This window comes from Anomaloglossus baeobatrachus, chromosome 2 (genome assembly GCF_048569485.1).
Source record: "Anomaloglossus baeobatrachus isolate aAnoBae1 chromosome 2, aAnoBae1.hap1, whole genome shotgun sequence".
Lineage (NCBI taxonomy): Eukaryota > Metazoa > Chordata > Amphibia > Anura > Aromobatidae > Anomaloglossus > Anomaloglossus baeobatrachus.
Genome location: NC_134354.1, coordinates 645,513,946 through 645,540,553, shown reverse-complemented (window position 1 = coordinate 645,540,553; position 26,608 = coordinate 645,513,946). Strand labels below are relative to the sequence as shown.

The 26,608-nt window shown below is 47.0% G+C and overlaps 1 protein-coding gene across 1 annotated transcript; it reads right to left on the bottom strand.

Moving 5' to 3' along the window:
- Nucleotides 1-59: 59 nt before the first annotated feature.
- On the bottom strand, nucleotides 60-25,438 carry SKIC8 (SKI8 subunit of superkiller complex). Its single transcript, XM_075334416.1, has 11 exons — nucleotides 25,338-25,438; nucleotides 25,233-25,266; nucleotides 22,301-22,328; nucleotides 21,507-21,612; nucleotides 13,598-13,770; nucleotides 13,332-13,480; nucleotides 13,125-13,218; nucleotides 4,266-4,359; nucleotides 2,165-2,257; nucleotides 1,987-2,065; nucleotides 60-427 (listed from the first exon to the last, which is right to left on the bottom strand). Exons 2-11 carry the CDS (start codon nucleotides 25,242-25,244, stop codon nucleotides 338-340), a joined length of 918 nt encoding a protein of 305 aa, XP_075190531.1. The 5' UTR covers nucleotides 25,245-25,266; nucleotides 25,338-25,438; the 3' UTR covers nucleotides 60-337.
- Nucleotides 25,439-26,608: the final 1,170 nt, after the last annotated feature.

Genomic DNA, 26,608 nt, shown 5'->3' with positions numbered 1-26,608 from the left:
TAAAATCAAATTGGAAATATGGCCATTAGTAACCTGCAGATTAGAAAAAGGAAACACTATTAAAAAGTGACACGTTAAAATTTTTTTTATCATATTTGCACCGCCAAAAATGGGAAAAATCAATATAAAAAAATTAAACAGTTATTTCCAAAACTGCTACTGGTCAGTCCAGGTAATGCAGGGTCATATTTCATCCATATAAATAAGCTTCCTCTTTATAGGAGCACACACAGGTCCGGATATTGATGGTCAGATGATCGTTTATATTAGGATCAGACAAGCTGGAATGATGAACCTCTGCCGGATCCTTCTCCCCACGAGGGAAAGATCAGGTGTCTTATATAGGACAGTCATAAATATGAATTTCCTGGTCATCGCCAGCAGAGACAATTTTCGATCCATTTCTGTTATACTGTACACCCCAAACCTAAGGAGAAAGAGTCATGTGTGGTAAATTAGTACAATGCACTTGTGCAAAAATCATTGGTCTGTAGCAAACAGACTAGTAAGTGATTGCTATGGACAACTATTCCTGTCTTCTATACACACACACAATTATCAGTACCTGCTCGCACTCGTGTTTACAGCATCTCCTATCTCTCATAATGGGAAACTTCACTGATTACAGATTTTACCTCAGAATTGAGAAGTTTGATAATGCCTAATCAATTCTGGGAGAGAAAGAAGCAAATTTCTCTGATAATTTACAAAGTTACTTATCTTAATGTGTATTATTGATTTATGAACTAAAAATTGACTGTTACACTTTAATTATCTGCCAGGCATCTCTCCAGACTCCTCCATACAGATCAACAGTCACATGGTTGAGCAGTCATGTCCTTTCAATGGAGTTACCGTATAAAAAGCAGATACCACACATCACCAAGAACAGCTTATCTCCCGCAAGAAAGGAGAACAGAAGTACTAGGATTTTAATTTAAATTGCCCAATCCTTATATCGCCCAACATCATCTGTCAAGGGAGTTGTCACGAGGGTAACGTAGTAACTGGGAAGAGTGGCTCCTAAACTAGCCCTCAGGCCAGGAGGCCCCAACTGTCCCTAATCATAGATGTACTTCTGAAGGTGGAGAGGTCTGGACCACCAGCCTAGCTCCGTCTCCTGATCAGCCCTAGGTCTAATATCTCCTCACCTCCAAACCAGGAGAGGGCCACAACTAGAGTGGTAAATCCCACACAGACAGTGGAGGAAACCCAAACCCAAATTCACAGCAGATACTCACAGGAGGTATAGACAAAACGTGCTCAGGAGGAAAGAGAAAATCAAACAAGAATATTTCTGCAGGTCACCAGAAGCTGGATCACCATGGACATGGACCAGAATTGCAAAAGCTATTATCGGCATGGAGGAGCAGATTCCACCCTTTTAAAAGGCAGAGGCAACCGTGATAGGTCTCCAGTAACTCATGACCCTAGCAGCAAGTCACAGGTCAGCGGAAATTAACTCCTGCTGGACCAATCACTAGGAAGCAAATATGTCAATGCCTGGTTCTGTGGTGAGCAACTCAAAAGCACCAGGTGGCGTGTCAGACTCTGCAAGGTGAGAAGGTACCAAGACACAAGGTGAGTTTAGAGCTGAACACCATGTGACAGGAGTGTTAAGAGGCTGTCTATACACAATGTGATGATCGATCGGCCCCTGTGAGATGAAACACGTTGTGTTTCTTACATTACCTAAAAGAAGATTGCCATCCACCGTAAGCCAGGATCTCTGTCTGTGGAACGACGTCCAGACAAAAGTACATTTATTCTATAGATAGTTGCCACCTGGTTCCGTTTGGCACATTCAGCCATGGGATAAGGACAGTGGCTGCATCGGGTTATCAACCTTACACCTCTTCATGAATCAGGAACTTCTGATTCCAGCATACCTTCTCAAAGACCGGCGTGAGCAAAGTGGGTCTTGATGAATCAGGCCTAATGAATGCAGTTTGGAGTAGTATGAAAACAAAAAGATCTTTGTGTTACCTGTTCTTGGTGGTCAAAGAAAGTATATACACATGTTCTGCTGGCAACATCCCAGACCTTTACACTTTTATCAGAGGAGCTAAAGAGAGATGATAAATGTATAAATATTTCCTATTAGCCACAGACCTCTTACAGATATGTGCTGTATACAGAGCGACATCTCACCAATGCTTCCTACCTAGAGACAAAGTGAGCGTCATCAGGAGAGAAAGCCACATTCAGCACCCAGGAGCCGTGTCCACTGAGCGTTCCAGCCAAACTGGCGTGTTGCCTAACACAAGAAATACAGATATAATGCATCGGCTTACATACATGTCTTTTGTCTTACCCACTACTCCAACCTATTGAAGGAAATCTGTCAGCAGCTTTTTGCTATTTATTCTGAGACCAGCATAATATACGGTAGGGAGCCTGATTGATCAGCAGTTTACTGTAGTTTTAATACAATTAGTGTTTTATCAGCAGGAGAGTATCACTACAGGACTAGGTGTCACAAAGAAGACAGTCCAGTTACTCTGGATAACCCACCCCCACTGCTGATTGGTATCTTGCTGACAATGCACAGTGTACACAGGAAGCTGGAATCAGGGGTGTGCGTCGGGGTATACAGAGCTCCACATTCAGACCACTGCTACATTTACAGCAGAGAAAACATGGATTCTATCAAAACTGCACCAAGCAGTCCAGCAAGTCATATATCCCTGGGATGAGGCTCTCAGTCCCTACAGTATGCTGCTCTCAGATTACATAGCAAAAACCGGATGACAGATTTCCTATAAGTCGTTTAAATTCAATGTATACAACCTAGGACATTATATCAGCTGAAAACGATATCTAGCTTTCAGATAAGGGAATTGTTAGTTATGCAATTTCATCATGTATTCTTTAACCCCTTCACGACCTTGGACGGATCTATCCGTCATAGATCGTGTCCCGTTAAGCCCCGCCCCCTGCCGCGGGCAGGCGGCGTGGATCGGCACACATATCAGCTGTTTTCAACAGCTGACATGTGTGCCTGCTAGCCGCGGGTGGAATCGCTTCCACCCGCGGCCATTAACCCCTTAAATCTTGCTGCCAAAGTCTGGCAGCAAGATTTAAATGCGCGCGGCCATGTTTGTTACTTACCGCCGCCCCCACCGGAAGTCACGTGTGTTATCACGTGACTATCGGTGGTTGCCATCGTAGCACAGGGTCATGTGATGACGCCTGCTGCTATGATCTTTCACTTTCATTTTCCCTCGGCCGAGAGCAGAGGGAAAAGCAAAGTGAGTGAATCTGCTGATTACAGCGGTATTGCTGTGATCAGCAGATAGCGATCAGCGATCGGATTGCTGATTGCTATAGCCCCCTAGGGGGACTAGTAAAATAAAAAAAAAAAGTAAAAAAAAAAGTTTTAAAAAATAAAAAAAAAAAAACAAAAAACCTAAAAGTTCAAATCACCCCCCTTTCCCCCCATTGAAAATTAAAGGGTTAAAAAATAAATAAATATACACATATTTGGTATCGCCGCGTTCAGAAATGCCCGATCTATCAAAATATAAAATCAATTATTCTGATTGGTAAACGGCGTAGTGGCAAAAAAATTCCAAACGCCAAAATTACGTTTTTTGGTCGCCGCAAGTTTTGCGCAAAATGCAATAACAGGCGATCAAAACGTAGCATCTGCGCAAAAATGGTACCATTATAAACGTCAGCTCGAGACGCAAAAAATAAGCCATCACTGAGCCATAGATCCCAAAAAATAAGAACTCTACGTGTTTCGGAAAATGGCGCAAAACGTGCGCCACTTTTATTGGACAAACTTGTGAATTTTTTTTAACCCCTTAGATACAAGTAAACCTATACATGTTTGGTGTCTACAAACTCGCACCGACCTGAGGCATCACACCCAGACATCAGTTTTACCATATAGTGAACACCGTGAATAAAATATCCCAAAAACTATTGTACGATCCCACTTTTTTTGCAATTTTTCCGCACTTGGAATTTTTTTGCCGTTTTCCAGTACACTATATGGTAAAACTTATGATTTCATTTAAAAGTACAACTCGTCCCGCAAAAAACAAGCCCTCATATGACAAGATTGACGGAATAATAAAAAAGTTACGGCTCTTGGAAGAAAAGGAGCAAAAAACAAAAACGCAAAAACGGAAAGTGCCCGGGGGCTGAAGGGGTTAAAGCACCATACGAAAGCTTCACAGAGACTGCAACGATGACTATAATGATGTGGACACAAACAAATGGAATAGCGATAAAATATAAAGAAAACAGTTACTCACACATCATAGATCTTGATATATCCATCATCAGAGCCCGTGACTAGAAGCTGAGAATCCGGAGAGAAAGTTAGTGATCGGATAGGCATGGCATGTCCTGATGGGGAAAAAATAAAAATACAGATACTGTAAGGTAATCCCATGTACATTTTTTTTACAGTGAAAACTATATAAAACACACAGATTTATCATCGGGGAAAAAAATGATTGTCAGGATTTTGATTTAAAGACCAGGGCTCATCGATGCCTATATATTCAGATGATGGATAGAGATAAATTATAACCTAATATTCCATTTGGTAGTTTGCATGTATTAAATTACTGCCAAAAATAATCCAAATTAGTTCCTGTGCATAGTAATGAGCCGTTATGGCATATTAAAATTTGTGTTTAGGGACCTCAATCTCTCGAGGTAGTAGAACAGAAGAGGAATATGTCGGCGATAGGCTGGATTCAGATATCTGTGGTTCGCAGTCTGTTTTGTATGGGCCAGCCTTGGGTATCCTACTCAAACCTGACAGCCACAAACATCCATGAATGATGCAGTTGAGGTCACGAGACTTGCAGCCGTTCTGTGAATTGCAATTCATGCTCGGACCACGAGACACGGATGTGTGCATCTGGCCTTACCATAGCTGTAGTGGGGGAAAAATGGCCACGTTGCAATAGCATTGAAAAAAGAACGAAGTGGTCAAACATGATTACATTTTGCCTGATCCACCAAATAAAAGGGCTGGGGAGGGGGCTGCTTTGAAAGCTTTTAAAAAGGTATCCTGGGGGATGAGTTTTCCTGTAATTTCTTCAGAGGATGAGAGAACAATGGGCAATAAGAGAAGATAATATAAATGTTGATGAAGGGGATGGGTGCTTCATATAAGAGCTGCAGGTCGTTCTCCATCTGGGCCCACAGGGAAGTTTAATTCGGAGAGCGGACCTCTGCCAAACAAGCAATTTGGGTATTTCTGTGGCCAACAAAGCACCTATAGTATTTGTCCTTTAGATATGTGGTACCTGTAAACAGGCGCAAAAAACGGATTTGTGTACACACCGTAAAATCGTTTTCTCTTAGGCCGGTTTCACACATCCGGCTTTTTGCCGGTTTGCCGGATCCGGCGCTCTCCCATACAGTGACTACAGTACAGTGACAGCGCAACAAGCGCCGGTCACGTGCTGTCATGTGACCGGCGCATGTGACCCGGAAGTTACAGCGCTGTCACTGTACTGTATTGTCTGTACGGGAGAGCGCCGGATCCGGCAAACCGGCGAAAAGCCGGATGTGTGAAACCGGCCTTAGCCATCATTGGGGGACACAGGACCATGGGTGTTATGCTGCCCATCCATAGGAGGACACTAAGTAGATGCAAAAGCATAGCTCCTCCTCTGCAGTATACACCCCCTGGCCGGGCCAGGCAACCTCAGTTTTAGTACACAAGCAGTAGGAGAAAAAGCCAGTAAAAACTTCTCAACAGAGGAACATGAGAAAAAAAAAAAAAAAAAAAGGAGAGTCATAACCAAATAAGGTACTGAGAGAACCAAGGCCCAACAGGGCAACAGGGTGTGTGCTGTGTCCCCCAATGATGGCTAAGAGAAAACGATTTTACGGTGAGTACACAAAAATCCGTTTTTCTCTGACGCCTCATTGGGGGACACAGGACCATGGGATGTCCTAAAACAGTCCATGGGTGGGAAAAAAAAAACCAAGACAACGCAACCCAAGGACTAGGAATCAGTCCCAGACAGCCTGGAGCACCTACTGAGAGAAGGTGCTCTACTGCCGTTTGCAGAATTGTCCTACCCAGATTTGCCTCAGCTGAAAACCTGGGTATGGACTCTAATGCTTTGAAAACGTATGTAGGCTACACCAGGTCGCAGCCTTACACACCTGTTCCACTGAAGCCTGATGCCGAATGGCCCACGAAGCGCCAACTGCTCGCGTGGAATGAGCCTGCAGCCCACTAGGAATGGGCTTGAGTTGCAAGCGGTAGACTTCCTGGATCGCAGAGCGAATCCAGCGAGCCAGAGTCGCCTTTGAAGCTGCCTGTCCCTTCTTAGGCCCCCCAGCAATGACGAGCAAAGAGTCCATTTTCCTAAAGGGGGCTGTCCTGGATATGTAATATCTGAGAGCTCTGATGAGGTCTAACGAATGCAGAGACCTTTCCACCCTATGAACTGGGTGTGGACAAAAGGAAGGCAGAACAATGTCCTCGTTCAAATGAAACGGGGTAGGAACCTTTGGAAGAAAATCCGGGAGGGGGCGCAGAACCACCTTGTCCTGGTGAAAAAAATCAGAAAAAAACTCGCGGCAAGAGAGTGCTGCTAGCTCTGAAACCCGTCTGATGGACGTAATTGCTACCAGGAACGTTACCTTCCAGGACAGAAAAGCAAGGGAGGATTCCTTGAGAGGTTCAAAGGGGGACCTCTGGAGACCGTCCAGAACGAGATTGAGGTCCCATGGGTCCAGCGGCCATTTGTACGGGGGAACTAGATGGGAAAACGCCCTGGAGGAAGGTCTTGACCTGAGTTTTTTGAGCCAGGCGGCATTGGTAGAATAAGATTGAGAGCGCTGAGACCTGCCCTTTAAGGGAACTGAGAGACAACCTGCAGAAAATCGAGAATTCTGGGGATGGCCAGAGGCAGAGGCTGGACGTTAGTTTCCCTGCACCATGAAAGGAAGATTTTCCATGTACGGTGGTAAATGCAGGATGAAGCAGGTTTTCGGGCGCTGATCATGGTTGAGATAACCGCGGGGGAGAATCCTGCTCTTGTTAATACCCAGGTCTCCATGGCCATGCCGTCAGCTTCAGGGTTCTGGAGTTCTGATGGGAAATGGGCCCCTGGGTCAGCAAGTCTGGAAGGCGCCACGGTACGTCTACGAGCATTTGTACTAATTTGGCGTACCAGGCGCGCCTGGGCCAGTCCGGTGCTATCAGTATCACCGAGACTCCCTCTGCCTTGATTTTCCTGATTACCCGCGGCAGCAGAGGTAGAGGTGGAAATATGTAAGGCAGGCGGCAGTTTTGCCAGGAGCAGACTAGAGCATCCGCGCCGATGGACTGCGGATCGCGTGACCTGGCTATGAACGCGGGTACCTTTGCGTTCAACCTTGAGGCCATTAGATCCACGTCTGGTGTACCCCAGCGAGTGCAGATGTGTAGGAACACTTCTGGGTGGACAGACCACTCTCCGGCGGCCAGGCCTTGGCGACTTAGAAGTCTGCCCAGTTCTCTACTCCCGGTATGTGTACCGCTGATATCACTGACCCTGTCGATTCGGCCCAGCTGAGGATCCTGTGGGCATCGAGATAAGCTGCCTTGCTGCAGGTGTCCCCCTGCCGATTGATATAGGCTACAGCTGTCGCATTGTCCGATTGGACTCGAATCTGATGACCCGTTAGCAGAGGGCAGAACGCCCTGAGCGCGAGGAAGATCGTGCAGATTTCCAGGATGTTTATGGGTAGGGAAGACTCCTGGGGCGTCCAACGTCCTTGAGCAGTGTGGTGCCGGTACACTGCTCCCCAGCCTAGGAGGCTGGCGTCCGTGGTCAGGACCAGCCAGTTCACTGGGAGAAAAGATCTCCCCTTCGATAGGGATGAGGACCGAAGCCACCAGCGGAGTGCATACCTGACTGAAGGCATCAGGTGAAGATGTCTGTCCAGGGAGAAGGGGCTCTTGTCCCAGGCCGCTAGAAGGGCTAGCTGCAGTGGGCGGAGGTGCAGTTGAGCAAAGGGTACTGCTTCCATAGCCGCCACCATCCTGCCGAGCACTTTCATGCTGAATCGAATGGAGCGAGACGGAGGGCGTAGAAGGCAGCGTACCGCTCGTTGAAGAGCGATTGCCTTGTCCTGAGGGAGAAGGATCAAGCCCCGACGGGTGTCCAGGGACATGCCAAAGAAGGTGATGGATCGGGGATGATTTGTCTAGATTCATTAGCCACCCTAAGCGGGATAGGGTGTCCACAGTGATCTGTACGCTGGTTGAGCAGTTGCGGAAGGAGGGGGCCTTGATGAGGAGGTCGTTCAAGTAAGGGAGAACGACTACTCCCCTGGCGTGAAGGACGCCATGACTTTGGTGAAGACCCTTGGTGCAGTGGCAAGGCCGAAGGGTAGAGCTACGAATTGAAAGTGGGAGTCCTGAACTGCGAAGAGGAGGAACTTTTGGTGATCTGGGGCGATGGGTATGTGCAGGTACGTGTCCTTGATGTCTAAGGCGAGGAATTCCCCTTCAACCATGGATGCAATAATGGACCTTAGGGACTCCATTCTGAATCTCCGTACGTGCACATGTTTGTCAGGTGTTTGAGGTCCAGGATGGGTCGAACTGACCCATCCTTTTTGGGGGCCACAAAGAGGTTGGAATAAAACCCCCTGAACTTCTCGTCATCCGGGACAGGTATTATCACTCCTGCTGTTTGGAGCGAGTGGATTGCTGAGAAAAAAGCTTTGCGTCGTTTGAGTCTTTGCGGGGTTTGAGAGAAAGAACCGACTTGGGGGGGTCGGGTCCTGGTAACCGGAAGACCCAAGGTCTCGCACCCATTTGTTATCTGAAGCGGCAGCCCAGATGTGTTCAAAGAGCTGCAGTCGACGTCCTACAATGAGTGTGTCTTCCGGGGCGCCGAAGGAGTCATGAGGGGGGAGAAACGTCGTGGACGAGTCTTCCTAGTCCTGGACTATTTCGGTCTAGGCTGCCATGACGAAGTGGGTTTCAGGGAAAGCTGAGAAGGTCGGTCCCTGCGTAGTCTGCGGCTGATGGCGGGGACAGCACGGGATGTCGACCAACCAATGAGTTTCAAAGGAGCGGAACGAGGACTGTGGACGTCTGGTGAAGGTCGTCCTAGACTTCAGCTGGGGGAGGGAGTTACTCTTTCCTCCCGTGGCGTCAGAAATGAGCTTGTCCAGACGTTCGCCAAATAAGCAGTATGGAAAAAAGGGAAGGCCCGTGAGAGACTTCTTGGAGGCAGAGTCCGCTCGCCATTGTCGGAGCCAGAGAGCACTGTGGATGGCTATGGTATGTGAGGTGGCAAACGCTGCGCAGGTAGCAGCGTCCATGGAGGCCTACATGAGGTACTCCGCCGCAGCGGCAATTTGAGCCGTTACCTCTGTGAAGGTATGAGTGAACTGGGATTCCTCAAGCGAAGTGTTAAGGGATTCTGCCCAGACCGAGATCGCCTTTGCGACCCACACAGAGGCAAAGGAGGGCGAGAGGGAGGAACCCGCAGCCTCAAAAACAGAGCGGGCAAGGTGCTCCACTTGTCTGTCGGGTCCTTGATGGAGGAACCATCGGGTAAAGACAGGAGCGTCTTTGTGGCAAGGCGGGAGACCGGGGGGGAGGGGGGGGTAGACAGAGGGCGAATCGGCCCAGCCCTTAGGGGCAGGTGAGGCAAAAGGGTACCGGGACTCCATGAGTTTTCGGTTACCGAAGCGCCTGTCAGGCTTCTCTCTTTGCTTTGTGAGGATAACCTGAAACTCTGGGTTATCAGCGAAAACCTTTTGGGGTTTCCTTGCCTTCTTAAAAGGAGACCGCATGGTCAGTGGTAGTGGATGGGGGATCTTCCACATGCAGAGTTTGGTTGACTGCTGCTATAAGGGAGTCTATTGCAGTTTGATCATCTGGAGAGGATGAAACTAAGGAATCCTCCTGGTACAAACAGCATTCTCCCTCCTCCAACTCTTCAGAAGCCATGGAACGTGTGGGAGAGCCTGCCCTGTGTGCTCCCGAGGGAGAGTCATGGGGGCCATGAGAGAGTGCTGGAGACACCCGGCCGTGTGCTCTTTTCCTGATCCCTGCAACCGGTGAAGCATGTGCCCGGATTACCTCAGAAGGATCCTCCATAGGGGTATCCTCAGGCTGCGTTCCGTCCAGGGGCCCAGAAGGGTGTGGAGGACGACATTGTATAGCCAGAACCAGGTTCTGTGAGTTTTTCCATGGATTGGGACAGAAACTGTGCCCATTCAGGTGGGCTGGGAGCCCTAGGCTCTGGGCTGACTGTTGCGGCGGTGGTGGTGAGGGGGTCTTGCGGGGCTATAGGGGCACAGGACTCACAGAGAGAAGAGGTGTGTTTACGTGGTAGCTCAGCGTGGCAAGCAGTGCAGGCTGAATAATCTCTTAGTACCCTTAGAATTCTGCATGTTCCTAATAGGAGTATGCCAGGAGGGGGAGCAATGTTCAGCAGAGCTACAAGTGAAGCAAGTACCTCACCAGAATCAGCCGATGGCCCTGCGTCCTCAGGAAGGAGTAAGCTCTGTGGAGAACTTCGCACGCTTTCCTGGGGGGCGGGGCTTATCGCGGCCCGCGGGGGCGGGGCTTAGCGCTAAAAGAGCGCCAAGAAGTCAGTGTGCCCCCTTGCTGTCGGTAGCAAAAAACGGCGGGAAGGGAGCTTCTGTGACAGTTTTTCTCCCCCTCGCTCCAGTCAGCACACAGCTTGGTGGATTATCTCTGCCGGTTTTCCTGCAATCAGAGCACGCAGCTAGAGCAAATAAGCAGAGAAAATAAACAGTGTGAGTTCCTGAGCTCTGGGCCCTCCCCCCCGCCACCGGTAAATTATCTGTGCAGGATTTTCTGCAAACAGCGAGGGACTTCCCCCCTCCTCCAGCCAGCACGCAGCTAGAGAAAAATTAACACTGTGTGTTCAGGTTCCCTGGGGCTCTCCTCCTTGCAATCAGCAAGGGACTTTCTCATAATAAAATACTGTGAATTCAGTAGTCCTGGGAGCCTTCCCTGCACTGTCTTTTCTCCCTTTGTCTGGGAAACCAGTCAGGGGGGGATCTCACCTTAACGCTTCCTCAGTCCAGGCAGTGGAAATAGCAGAGTCAGCTTGCTGTGTCCGGCCACACAGGTGCCATGTTCAACTCAGAGCCTTCAAAGAGGGGCTGAGGAATTGTGCCTCTGCCCTGGGCTCTGGAAAATCGGTGTCTGTGGGACCCGTCGTCCAGTAAAAAGCAGCCCAGGATCCAGCGTCGCAGGAGGGGGTACGTGGAGACGACACTCCGCGTTCCCGCCCGTTGATGGTATTGGGAGATCGGTCCCAAAGGGAAACCGTCGCCCTCAAAAAATAACAAAACCTTGAAAGGATGTGCCTCCTACAGACACTAAGCTAAAACTGAGGTTGCCTGGCCCGGCCAGGGGGTGTATACTGCAGAGGAGGAGCTATGCTTTTGCATCTACTTAGTGTCCTCCTATGGATAGGCAGCATAACACCCATGATCCTGTGTCCCCCAATGAGGCGTCAGAGAAACTACATTTTGCAAAGGTAACAGATGATTGAGACTAATCTAAGCTGGCAAGAGTTCTAGAAAAAGCATTTCTGTATCTTCAGAAAATGTCTGACATGTCGGCTGTGTTGATTGTTGAGGATTCCGGTCTAGAGACTATCCTAAAACTCCTTAAGAGAATGGCCAGGTATATTCAACTGAGAAAGTCCAAAAGCCGAAGTCCAGAACATGCAAAGAATATTCAATAATCTTTATTCATCCAGTATTAAAATATGTGGCAATAAAAGTGATGGGATGTCCAAGTGCTCAAATGCCAGTAAAGTCCCTAAAAAATTATATTTATGCATTTCAAGGCACATAAGAGGCATGTGCCTTGAAAACGAGTAAACCATTTGGTTTTTTAAAGGGAATTTAGTGGCATGTGAGCATTTTAACATCCTATTACTTTTATTGCCACATATTTTAATACTGGACGAATAAACATTACTGAATTTTCTATGGATGTGCTGGACATCTGCTATTGGACTTTCTATATTGCATTGGATTTTGGTTCTGTGTACTCCTCCCAACAGGTGAGCCAGATTATTTCTTGACTTTACATATTTAGCTGAGAGCTGAGCCTATTTTACGATCATTGGTGCTCTTCACCTCTCCTCAGGGAGGTCGGATTAGGGCAGTTTCACACATCCGGGATTTCGCCGGATCCGGCACTCTCCAGTACAGTGTTAATACTGTACAATGACATTGCGGCAAGCTCTGATCACATGCTCCGGTCACATGACAGCATGTGACCGGAGGTTGCCGCAATGCCATTGTACTGTATTATACTGTACTGGAGTGTGCCGGATCCGGCAAATTGCCGGATGTGCGAAGCGGGCCTTAGCGGGGCAGCACGGTGGCTCAGTGGTTAGCACTGCAGTCTTGCAGCGCTGGGGTCCTGGGTTCGAATCCCACCAAGGACAATATCTGCAAGGAGTTTGTATGTTCTCCCCGTGTTTGCGTGGGTTTCCTCCGGGGTCTCCGGTTTTCTCCCATACTCCAAAGACATACAGATAGGGAATTTAGATTGTGAGCCCCAATGGGGACAGTGTTCCTGATGTATGTAAAGCGCTGCGGAATATGTTAGCGCTATATAAAAATAAAGATTTATTTATTTTAGTGGTGTACACCTCACTAAATGTATTATAAGTTTGTATACTATCGTAAAGTGCCGTGGAATTAATGGCGCAATAGATAGCAAGCTATATAAAGAAATATAACAATCTCTGACCCAAGCAATAAAGGCAGAGCTTGTAATGTTAGTAGGACTTCAGTGCTCCATAGCAGCATTGAAAGTGCTGAAGAAGAAACATTGATCTTTAGCACTGTTTACCAATATTCCTGGTAAACTCAGCTGGGACAGAAGGTTTTTCTGTGTTTTTTTTTTTAAAACAACAGTGTGAGATAAGATAGGTTTAAGAGATATCGCAATTAGGGGAGCAGTTAGGAAAGTGGAAAATTACGAGAGATTTTTTTTTTTTTTTTAATTTTTAGGTTTAACATGTCTCATTTAAATTACTTACATTGTTGCCAATATATGTAAAGTGCTGTGGAATTAACAGCGCTATATAAATGAATAAATTATTATTTTTTAAATTGCTAAGAGCACAAGTTACCTTCCAACGTGTGGAGAAGTTTCCCAGTGGCGATGTCAAAGATATTGATAATGCCATCTATGGCACCACTAGCCAAATACTTTCCGTCCGGGCTCTGTAGTGATTCAAGAAAAAAAGAAAAAGTATAAAAAGGCAAACAACTCAACAGACAATCTATGTTTAGCTCTATTAAAGAAAGAAAAAACAAAAACAAAAAAAAACACTTACATAAGCAATACTAAGGATAAATTTGCCTCTGGTGTCCAGAGAATATTCCTTTTTTCCAGTCTCTACGCCAAAGATATTAACTTTTCCTAAATGACTTCCAGTAGCCAAATGCTGAGAGTCCGATGAAAAGGCAACAGACCAGGCGTCCACTGGAGGGACATACAGAAGTTAGACATTACATCCGGGCATGGAATGGAAACTAATCTTCTAACAGACTAAAAACACTCATAAATAAAAGGCCAGTGAGCAAAATGGTTTATTCATACCTGGTCCAGCATCGATGGAACGGATCTGCTTGCCAGACTCTAAGTCCCACAGTCGGATATGAGCATCTAAGGAACTAGAGGCTGCAATGTTTCCATCAGGACTCACATCCACAGAAACCACTCCTAGCTGGTGGCCTTCGAGTGTCCATTGTAATTCTAGGTGTTCATCAGACCTGCAGAAGAAAACAACATACCTAATATTCCCGTCACCAAAGTCCTCTATGGGGTTTGGCTACACTGTCAATAAAAAGTCAAGTATATATATATATATATATATATATATATATATATATATATATATATATATATATATATATATATATATATATATATATATATAATGAATGCAAACACTTGACGACAAAGAAACAACACAGAAGAATCGACACCTCTGAAATGTGGTGCTGGAGAAGATGTTATCAATACCATGGATGGCAAAAAGAACAAACAAATCAAGCACTACCAAGCCATGACTTGCCTACTTTGGACACATCATATAAAGAGAGCAGTCACTGACATCATGGTTGGAAGAATAGAAGGAACAAGGCAAAGTGGAAGACCAGCAACCCAATGGCCCGATTCTATCAAGATAACGGAGGAGAAGACCCTAGTGGACCTATCCAGGCTTGCACAGGATCGATCTAGCTACAAACCGTTCATCCATTATGACGCCATAACTCAAGATTGAGCTGAATGCCGTTACATATAAAACTCAAGTCTATTGACAGGTGTTAACTGGCAGTAAACAGACAATGGTCTATGGGTAAAATTACACATGAACATGCAGTGGCATACTGCAAATAATACACATATAGTGCTATTTTTTTTTTTCCTGTGCCTGTTCTGTCTTTGAGCATTGTAGACCTTTTTTTCTTAACAGATATTGGCAGTTTGAGTTTCCAGTGTTCACTATTACTATTAACTTCTGAAAAGAGTGTAGTTGCCATTTTAAAAGGTTATCCAGGCTTGGCACTAAAGTCTGTAATCAAGTGGGGCGTGGCCAGCAGGCAGCATGAGCGGTCGCATCTGAGAGCAGCTCCGCAGTCCAACGCTGATATATACTATTAATCCTGCCGAAATTGGTGCCTAAATACACCTCCGGATTACCTGTGGTGCGGTGAGCATTCGGATCGGTACCATGAGCAGAGGTCGCAGCGCAGCGGCGGCTGAGAAGCTGAAGAAGTTTGCTCGGGACTCCCAGCAAGATGGCGCCGGCAAGCAGGAGGAGCGGGAATCCAGTGAGGCGGAGGAGAGCATGGAGGCCGGATCCAAGGAATCGCAGGAGCTAACCTTACAGCAGGTTACGTCGCAGTTACTTGCAGCGATCCAGGATTCCAAAGTGTCTCTGACGGGCAGGATCGAGGAGGTTAAGATTGATGTGGGTCTCCTCCGGCTGGACTTGCAAAACCTGAGAGAGCGGGTAAAGGAGACCGAGCAGCGGATCTCCACGCTGGAAGACGACGCAAGAGCGACGCCAGGCAGACTGTCCTCTCTGGAAAGCGCGGCAAATAACTGGGCGCAGAGGGCTGATGATCTGGAAAATCGCCTGCGTCGCAATAATTTGAGAATTCTGGGGATGCCGGAGAGGGCAGAAGGGAGCGACCCATGTAAGTTCATGGAAAAGTGGCTCTCCGAAACTTTCCCTGATGCGACGCTGTCGGCGGCATTCGCTATAGAAAGAGCTCATCGGGTACCGGCCAGACCTCCCCCTCCGGGAGCGCAGCCTAGACCTCTCCTGGCCCGACTTTTGAGCAGCAGAGATAGAGATGCGATCCTTGGTGCGGCGCGGCGCAAGGGCCCGATTTTACACAACAACGCCACCATATTGATCTTCCCTGATTTCTCTGCGTCGCTCCAGAAAACGAGGGCATCCTTCATCCAGGTGAAAAAACGCCTCAGAGAGCATCATATTGCTTACTCCATGATCTTCCCAGCCCGTCTCAGAGTGGTTCATCAGGAGCGATCCCTGTTTTTCACTTCTCCTGCGGAAGCGGATGACTGGATCAATACATTGAAGAGGAAGCGCTGATGCGTCGCGGTCGCGGGCGCTGCCTGATGGGTCGCGGTTGTGATGGCGTCGCGGTTCTGATTCACTTATTTCATCCTCTTCGGAGCAAGGTCGGTGATGCGACTCCAATCCTTGGGACGTTGTGTTTGAAATGACTGTTGAGATCGCTTCAGGATCATCCTACGTAGATACTCGGCGTCCCTCGATTCTGAAGGCGCGAAAGATTCCTGTTTGTTTTATCCCTCCTGGCATGCGAGTGGAGCGGGACCGCAATTGCGTTCGCGTCTTGAACCTATGATCCCTGTTGGTTGAGAAGCTAATGATCTTATCCAGAGGCGCAGGTGCGCCTGTGACCTTCCCGGAGGCATGAGAGTTTCCGGACGTGTCCATTATTGGTTCCCTATTGAACCGGCCTCCTGGTTTGGCCCTCGTCGGAGGCGGGTGGCTTGGGGCCGCGCCTTCGTATGGGACGGCTGCTGTGTTCTCCGGGATCGTTGCTTAGCCTAGCCTGTGCTCCGGATTACTCGTCGCTGATGGAGCCGGACCGAGGTGATACCGGACGGGACATAGGTCAGACCGCTGTTGCGATGCTCTGAACTCCTTCATGCGATCTTGTTTTATCCTATACTTTTTTGTGGATCCAAATTGGAACTCTACTTTGGGCTCGCAGTATTTGGCAACGCACTCCAGTTCATATTGTTGAATTCTGCTCTATTACTGCTATATTAAGTTTATGAGGTTACCATATGTTATAATACTCTACAGTCTAAGATTACCTGCCAATCCTCCTTATCTCTTTCACACTCCCACCTCTTCTTCCCCTCTAACCCTCTATCAGCTTATTCTTCATTCCCTTTCACCTCGCCCCTCTACCTTTTCATTGTTCTTTTTCCCCCCTTCCCTCAGTTCCCCCACTTTCTCTCCTTCTCATATCTCTATACTTCTCCTCTTGCCCCGCTTTATCTCCTATGCTAATTTCTCCCCTTTTCTCTCTTTTTCTTCTACCCTATCTCTTTCTCTTTACTTCTCTCTTCCTCCCCCCTTTCCCCTTTTTTTTTTCTCCTTTCTCTCTCTCTCTTCTTCTTCTCTTCTTCTAGTTCTCTATCTTCTTCTCTCTCTTACTTCTTTCCCATCTACTCTTGGTCCCTTCACTTATGCGTGATTAGAGGCTTAAGATGCAGGGTAATTCATTTATTGGACTGCAGGAGAAGCTCAAGTCCTTGTTTGAGGACACCCCCGTACCAAGTACACCATCTAGCCACGTTGGTTCACCCTAGTCGTTGCTGGGGAAAATCTCTCCTGGTCGCACTACTGGACCAGTTCTTGTCGGTTGTGTGCGCGCAACCGACAATTTGTATTTAAGGGTACGGTTACCCAAGTTCTACTGTAGGTTAAGTTTTTGATATCTCTCTAGCAATTCAGCAAGGGGCATCTCTCCATGGCTTTAAACTTGATGACATGGAATGTTAGAGGACTGGGCACGTCCAGGAAACGGGCGGCAGTATTTGCTCATATCAAAAAATCCAAAGCTCAGATTGTATGTTTACAAGAGACCCATTTATTGTTGGATACCACTAGAGTGCTTCAAAAGCCTTGGGTTCAATGGTCAGCTCACTCTGTTCATTCATCATATTCTAGGGGAGTATCGGTACTGGTCCACAAAGCATTGCGGTGGGACCCGGGTAACATTTTAAAGGATACTGATGGGAGGTATGTGTTTGTCCAGGCTCACATCGATGGGGTTATGATAGTGGTCTTAGCCATATACATCCCCCCTGCAACGGGAATCTCGATTCTATATGAGGCGGCTAAGTTTGCCTCACAATTCCCACAAGCCTTAGTGCTCTGCATGGGGGACTTCAATTTGATTAATAACACGGGACTGGACAGATTCAACACCCGACAGGTCCCGATCTCCCCCACGATACAGACTAGATTGAGTATGTTCTTACAGGAAGTGGGATGGTACGATATGTGGCGGTTTTTTAACCCAGTACTGAGAGAATATACATGTTATACTCCAGGGAAAAACTCATTATCTCGAATTGATTACATTTGTGGAAATGAGAGAGTCTGTGCCCATATACAATCGGTTTGTCATATGCCCAGATCAGTATCAGATCACTCTCCGGTATTTGTAGGCATTAAATGGGAAGGATGTAAATCTCATAAATTGTCAAAGAAAATTAACCCTTGGTGGCTGTCACTCTTTGGTGCCAATGACAGGATTCCTGATCAGCTTGGGGCATACACGGAAATGAACTCCGTGGAAGAGAATCACTCGGCTTGTTGGGACGCGCTTAAGGCGTATCTGAGGGGATGCTGTCACTCTTCTATTTCCTATATCAAGAAACAGGCGGCCAGGGAGGAGGAGGAACTGGCCACCCAAAATAGAGTGCTTGAACATAGATTCACCTCGGACCCCTCTGAGGAAAACAGATCTCAGTGGCTTCAGGCTGGGAGGAAATATCTATTGTATCTGCAAGACAAGGCTAAGAGACATGTATTCTTCACGAGCCAGAGGTATTTTGAGCAAGGGAACCAATCCAGTAGTTTACTGGCGTTCCTGGTGCGTCAATCCAATAGCTCACCTGCTGTCCTCAAAATCAGAGACCCTCGTGGAGGAACAGTTACTTCCGTCAATGGTATATTGGAGGTATTTTTGGACTTCTACAGGAACCTGTATGAGTCCAGGCTGACCGTGTCAAGGGAGGAGATTGCTGAGTACTTACGAGAGCTGGAGTTTCCCAGGTTGACTTTGGCTCAGAGATCGGCCTTGGATGAGCCCATTAGTATGGAAGAGATGGTGGAGGCGATAAAGACCCTCAATAAGGGTAATGCGTCTGGGCCAGACGGACTCCCGATTGAGATCTTTGACAAATATCGGGGGGAGCTGGCTCCAGCCCTCCTGGAAACGGTTGAAGCCTCGTTCCGCAAGGGTCGGTTGCCTGATTCCTTTTATGAGGCAACCATTGTCCTGCTATTGAAACCAGATAAGGACCCATTGGATTGTGGCTCGTACAGACCGATCTCTTTGCTGAACTCTGATTACAAAATTCTTACCAAAATTCTAGCAACTAGACTCAATAAAGTGGTCTCCTCTATAGTACATGAGGATCAGTCTGGATTCATCCCGGGTAGGAGTACCTCGGATAATCTGAGGAGGGCGCAGGTGATCTTACAGATGGGCACCAAGTTAGAGGAGGATTGGGCTCTGGTTTCCCTGGATGCAGCCAAAGCCTTCGACTCTATAGAATGGCCATACCTGCTGGAGGTGCTGCGGGCATTTGGTTTCGGCAACGAATTTATCAGATGGATAGAGATCATATATAAAGCTCCATCTGCTAATATTCAGGTGGGCGGTGGTGTGTCGAAAACTTTCCCTTTGGGGAGGGGAACCAGACAAGGATGTCCCCTATCCCCTCTCCTGTTCGCTCTTGCCATAGAACCGCTGGCGGTGCGCATTCGAGCGGACCCAGTCTACCGGGGGGTGAGACAAAGTAAGGGAGATGAACGGTTATCATTGTACGCAGATGACTTGTTACTGTTTGCATCTGATCCGGATTCCTCCATTCCTAGAGCCGTGCAATTGATTGATCGATTTGGGGAGCTCTCCGGTCTGTCAATAAACTGGTCAAAATCGTACCTTCTCTTTCTGTCTCGGAACAGAGAGGAGCTGGTGCACGACCACGTATGCAGGGTCCCGGTGGTGGATCATTTCAAATATCTCGGAATTATACTGGCGGGAAGCCCTGCGGAGATGATAGCGAGAAATATAGCCCCCTTACTTGCGTACTTTGGGGAGAAATTTGATAGATGGAGTCAACTCCCACTATCAGTGGCGGGAAGGATTAACCTCCTTAAAATGATTGTGCAACCAAAGTGTCTCTATATTACCCAGCATGTATTTGTACAGATTCCTCGCTCTTTCTTTCGGTCCCTGGAATCTTTAATGATTACCTTTGTCTGGGGTTCGTCCAGATCAAAGGTCCAATTAGCCAAATTACAAAGACCCAAGGATATGGGGGGTATGGCCCTTCCTGATCTTTATATTTACTATCTGGCCGGAAAATTGAAATACTTGGGGCCATGGACACTTCCCCGGGTTGGGGGTTCTCCGGAGGGACTCCTGGCAGAGTTCACAGGTGTGGACCTCCTCTGGCCATTACTGATGGATCACAGGAGGGCCCCTGAGGGTCATGTCCTCCCGATACACAAATTGGGGGCCAGGATCTGGAAAGAGGCTAAAGCCGTATTTGGATTTTATGATGTACCAACTGAGACGCCCTTATGGGATAACTTGGACCTTCCACATTTTTGTGGGTTGCCGGGGTTTGGTGAATGGAGGAATCGCGGAATAATCTCCCTGGGATCACTGGTCCGGGATGGTGAACTCCGCCCCTTTGCGCAACTGCGGACAGAATTCAACTTGCCGGAATCTCATGGGTTTCAGTATCTCCAGATTAGGCACACCTTTCGAGCTCAGTTCTCTGGCCGTGGGGTTAGATTCTCTTCCTTCCCAGTCATTGGAATTATTAGATCACAAGGCCCTGGTGGTCTTATTTCTAAACTTTACTCCTCCCTCATTCGGGCCAAGGCCATGAATAATCCTCTTTCTGTTCGTGAGAGGTGGAGTGCCAGGATCCCTGAAATTGATGATGTAGTGTGGGACGACATTGTCGAATCCCACACTTTGGTCTCCCCTGCTGTTAACAATAGACTGATCCAATTATATATAATACACCAAAGTTATATTACTCCCCAGAGACTGAACAAAATGAATAAACTAAATAATTTGGTGGGGATGGGCTGTCCGAGATGCGGGAGAGACGGTGCTGATTTCTGGCACATGATATGGGATTGCCGGGTCATTCTCTCCTATTGGAGTGAGATTGTAACGACTCTTTCCGCCATATTTCAAAAAGCTGTTGCTATGTGCCCAGTCCTGTTTCTATTTGGGGTGGTAGATGTACACTCCTGGTCCCAAGATGAGAATCTATTACTAAAGAAAGTTCTTTTTCTGGCCCGGAAGGGCATTATACTAAATTGGATGAGCACTCTTCCTCCAACTAGAGCCTCTTGGATTGCATTGGTAAATGCTATAATCCCGTCTGAACAATTTGTTTATAAGACAAGAGGCTCTCCAATTAAATTTGACAAAATCTGGGGTAGATGGATGAGGTCGCCCTTGACTGGCGGATCTCCCGGTTCTCTTGCTGATAACCTACAATCAGTATTATCGCAGCCAGTAGTGCTCCGGTAGGCAAAGTGGAGACACATGTGATTCATGATACGCTGCCTTGAGTTGGATGTGCCTCGCGAGCTAACACCTTTGCTAAGGTCGATGTTCTATGGATATGCTGAGAGTAATGGGATGCTGATTTGATTGTTGATACTTTATTATCCTGATGACCAACAGGTTTACATGTACTCTGTCTTACTGTACAACTTGCTGATTTATTTTTCAATGTAATGTTTTACTTAACTTTCAATAAAACGAGTTTAAAAAAAAAAAAAAGTCTGTAATCAATCTATGACTACAGACTTGTGAAGCCTCACAGCCTAGTGTGCCCACAGTCAGGGTTCTCCAGAGTGGGAAATGGGCAGTCATGTATAAGAGGGCAACATGCAAACTCCCAGCCACATTCTAACTAGATGTGTTCGGCCTTGCTCAGTATAGATGAACGGAGTCATGTCTAGTGGGAATGTGCCTATCGCATTCTTGCGGTCACAATGTTGCTCGACCTCACTACCAGCATCAGAGTATCCTGACGGCGCGCACTGTGAGGATTCTCAAGTCTGCATTCAAATAGAGTGACTGCAGACCTATGTGCAAAACTTGGACATAAGGCTATGCCTGAACAAGCTTGGCCATGCAGCATATAGATCCAATCAACTTACCATTTCCAAACTTTCACCAAATCATCCAGGGAACCACTAATTACAGTTTCTGCGCCATCAGTTTTATTCTTTCCCCATGCAACAGACCATATAGCATCATTATGGGCTGCAAAAAATAATAATGATAAAATAGACAAAATGTGATAATATGAGATGAAATAAAAGCTTATGATTGAAAGGAAGTGTCCTGTTAGTGTAATATTGTGGTCTCAGACAAAGACAACCTTTCGAGAAATTATATGGTAGCAGAGGCCACTGGACCAACCTGTGACATTGCACCTTTCTATGCCAATTGCAGATATGAGTGGGAGGTAAAATACAGTAATGTCAAGAGTGGGCTCTGAGGGAGAGGCGCAACACACTAAAGGCCCAGTCACACACACAGATAAATCTTTGGCAGATCTGTGGTTGCAGTGAAATCATGGACATATTGTTCCATTTGTACACGGCCACAAACCTGGCACTGATTGTCCACAATTTCACTGCAACCACAGATCTGCCAAAGATGTATCTCTGTGTGTGACAGGATCTTAAGAATTAAACACTATGAATGAAAGAAAATCCCTCTGCCAAACAGTGCTATACTTGGCTATGTACTAGACATAACATTGCAATGCAAATTTCAGATCAGATTATTACAGGAGCAAGTTTTGGCCTATGGGTCATGGGACTGACAGTTTATAAAATCTCATCATGCCACTAGTTCAGGCAAGGGGACCTGTGTCTGAACAATGGAGCAGATATCTTAGTAAACCTACTCCAATGTCCAGATTTCTCCTCCACCATGAGCTTACCTTGCTCTTGCTTGTAAAGGATGCTATACTGTAAAAGATAAAAGACAACAAAATTAATAATCCTAATGTACTACAACTATTATTAGCACAGTACACTCTGTAAAGACCTGGTCCATGAGACATCATGAAAAGCTTATCAGAAAAATGCACATTGTTCTACATCGAGTTGTCATGTTCTTGAGATGAGCCTTAAGGCCACACTTTGTTTTGTTTACAGTCAAGTCACATTTATTTTACATTTCACCTGTAAAAACTGTGAGGTAAAAAATGAATGCTGTACACGTTAAAAGGGTTTACATACAATACACAGATATAAAAAACAATGAGCAAAGTAACAATGACAGACTGGTACAGAGGGGAGAAGACCCTGACCTTGTGGACTTAAGGGTACTTTACACACAACGGTATCGCTAACGATATATCGTCGGGGTCACGGTGTTCGTGACGCACATCCGGCGTCGTTAGCGATATTGTGTGTGACTAAAAGGAGCAACGATCGGAAAAACGTCAAAAATCGTTGATACGTCGCTCTTTTTCATAATATCTTTGGTGGTGCATGCCGCTGGTTGTTCGTCGTTCCTGCGGCGTCACACATCGCTGTGTGACACCGCAGGAACGACGAACATCTCCTTACCTGCGGCCGCCAGTAATGAGGAAGGAAGGAGGTGGAAGGCATGTTCCGGTCGCTCATCTCCGCCCCTCCTCTGCTATTGTGCGGCCGCTTAGTGACGCCGCACGAACCGCCCCCTTAAAAGGAGAGATTGTTCGGTGTCTCCAGCAACGTCGCTAAGCAGGTATGTGCGTGTGACGCTGCCGTAGCGATATTGTTCGCTACGGCAGCGATCACCCCCATGACGAAACAGCGACGTGGGCGGGTGCTATCGCTAGCGATGTCGCAGCGTGTAAAGCACCCTTTACAGTCTACAGGATGTAGATGACCCAATTGTAATCTGAATCAAACCCTGATAGAGGTCAGGAACTGTGCCAGTGTGATACTTACATACCCTAGGTCCTCAGTGCTCCCACAACACTCCTCTCCCGGCACATTACTACCAGGAACTGAGGAGAGGGATGCATGTTCCCATGAGATAAAAAACATCTTACAAGTACAGTGGAACAGAGATTTCTATAAATCCCATTCACCTTGCTGTAAATGTAATATGCTGCTTTTATGCAGCTCAACAAATACTCATAGTGGGAAGTTAGCCTTAAATGCATGGTTTTTAGGGAACCCGTCATGTCCAGAAATGTCATTTACCTGCAGATATAGGGTCAGTCTGAAGGGAAATACTTGCGTTCAAAGAAGCCCTTCCATTACGTTTTTTATTTAGTAAATGTGTGTATATCATGTAGTGTGAGTGTAATATACTCTCCCATCTCCGGTGTCCAGCGCCGTTATCTTCTGAGTGACGTCACCTCTCTGCACTCTCCGATCACGCTGCGCTCTGCATGACTTTACAATGTCATCTCAGTGTATTAAAGGGGATGTCCACTACTTGTCCTCATTGTTCCCCCCGTAAAAATAAATTAGCCTATTTTAACTTCTGATGTCGCTGTGGTTCCAGCAATGTCTGAAGTTGCATTCCCATGGCCCACGTGACATTTTTTTTATGGCATGCGAGCGCCATGATTAATCAGCGCCCGATGTCTGTCTCCCTGCTTTTGGACATTTGAGCAGGATGTGAGCGCTGCGCTGACTTCCTGCTTAAATGTCCGAAGGAGAGGATAAGGAAGCTGGTTGGTTGTGGGGCTAGCGTGTCATAATGTCATGTGGGCCCTGGAAATGCGGCTTCAGACATCACTGGAAAAGTGGCCACAACGTAGGTGAGAATAGTCTCATTTATTTTTCTGGGGAGAACAAGAGGAATGAGAAGGGGTTGTCCTAGTAGTGGACATTCTCCCTTACCCTTGCTCTCTTCGGTGTCCTGTGCCATGCTCCTCTTCTGAGTGACGTCACTGCTATGTAGACTCTCCGGTCACACTGTGCTCTGCATGACTTTTACAATGTAGTGTGTGTCAATATCCTCACCTACCCCTACTCTCACTGTGCTCCTCTACTTAGTGACGTCACCGCTCTGTGGACTTCCTGGTCACACTGCGCTCTGCGGGACTTTTATAATATAATGTGAGTGCATTAATATCCTTATCTCCACTGTTTTCTCTGGTGTCTTGTGCAGTTCTCCTCTTCTCAGTAATGTCACCACTCTGATGACTCCCAGGTCACACTGCCCTCTGTGGACTCCACGGTATTACTTACACGGGACTTTTAAAATGTAGTGTGATAATATTCTCTCCAACCCCTGCTCTCTCGTGTCCTGCGCTGTTCTCTTTTCAGTGACGTCCCCGCTCTGCAAACTCTCTGGACATGCTGCGCTCTGCGGGACTTTACAATATAGGCATTAGAGCTGTTCTGCAGCCACTACACACTGACCGGAGCTGCGTTTGCTGTTCAGTCCTGTGTATTTTTCATCCAGCTGATAGAATTGTTCAATGGGGGATGCCGGGCGAGACTCCCTCCGATGTCACATTAATAATGCCTTATCCATAGGACAGATCATCATAATGTAACTGGACAACACCATTATCCACAATGTGTGCAGAGCGTTTCATATTTCAATACACAACATTTGGCCCCAAATTAAAAGAGAAAAAAAAAAAAACATAAAAAGCTACAAAAAAGTGGATTAAGTGTGGTGTGTCTGCAGTGTCTGCCTGCGAACAAGCCGCTATAGGCGATCAGTATTGCTTTGACAATGCCCTATGTACATAGCACAGCAGTCACCACATGGTCAGGGGTCGCTGTGACGTCTCAGGGAGCAGCAGTGGGGACAGTTATTTAGAGGGCAGCTTCAGAAATGATTTCTAGGGTGTATAGAGCCGGCAGGTGTTAGGGTCCCGCCTGAGCCTCATATAGGGGATGTATAGGAGTTACCTGCGTGCTCATGTCCGGGCGGCACAGTGATGACCTGAAAGACACAATGAGGAGGCCGGTTAGTCCCCGTCACTCCCGCACCCGCAGCGCCGCTCTCCGTTCTACCTGCTGGTGTCTTTTTCTTGTTGCTATCAGCCGTTCACAAGTTCCGACACATAGAAGTCGCGGTTTGATGACGTCAGCTGAGAACTTACAGAGCGCTGGAGGAAAGCGTGCCCCACCACAAGTAACCAATCATAGCGACCAAAGAGATCACGTGAGCATGAAGGGGTGGGGCTTACTACAGACGCCGCTGACTGCTGTGTAGGGCTGTGCTCGCGGCTCGTTTGTGACTATGATGGGGGAGGCAGCGCTGTCCTGGAGTGAGAGCAGCTCACAGTGCGTGCAGTCCTATGGCTGCTGGGACGTCAGTCCTCCACAAATGTGTATTTTTGGGGGTCGCTTTCAGGCTATATTGTCGCACGCACACACGTTTTTGCTGTGTTTTTTTGCGCTGTGTTTTTTTCTGCGGACCTGAAACTGATTAGGCTATATGCGCACACTGCAGTGCACCGAAACCGCAACCCAAACTGCACCTTATCAGAATGATGCGTTTTTTATGCGTTTTTCTGTTGAAGCAAGACAAAAGCACATGTAAGCTATGTGCACACAGTGCGTTTTTCGCAGCGTTTTTGCGCGTTTTTCGGGTGCGTTTTTGGCCTCAAAACTGCATGACTTTGCTTCCCCAGCAAAGTCTATGAGTTTTCATTTTTGCTGTTCGCACACTTTTTTTTTAAGCTGCGTTTTTGAGCTTAAAAAAAAAATGGACATGTCAATTCTTTCCTGCGTTTTTCTGCGTTTTCCCCCCATGCAATGCATTGGAAAAACGCAGAGATCCAAAACGCACCAAATCGCGGTGCGTTTTTAGGCTATGTGCGCACTAGGCGTTTTTTTCACGCTGCGTTTTTATGTGCGTTTTTGTCTAAAAAACGCACCCGCGGCTAAAAAACGCGGCAAAAACGCATGCGTTTTTGCCGCGATTTGGTGCGTTTTTTGCTGCGTTTTTACTCACTGCGTTTTTAATCAGTGCACAATGCCATTAAAGATTGTTGATGAAAAAAAAAAAAAAAAAAGGTCTGATGTCATTTCCTTCTTCAAAATGTTCATTGTATGCAGGAGAGCAGACAGCTGCAGAACTAGTGTATGCAGGAGAGCAGACAGCAGCTGCAGAACTACAAGGCTCAGCATCCTCCATTCACTAGTGTATGCAGGAGAGCAGACAGCAGCTGCAGAACTACAAGTCTCAGCATCCTCCATTCACTAGTGTATGCAGGAGAGCAGACAGCAGCTGCAGAACTACAAGTCTCAGCATCCTCCATTCACTAGTGTATGCAGGA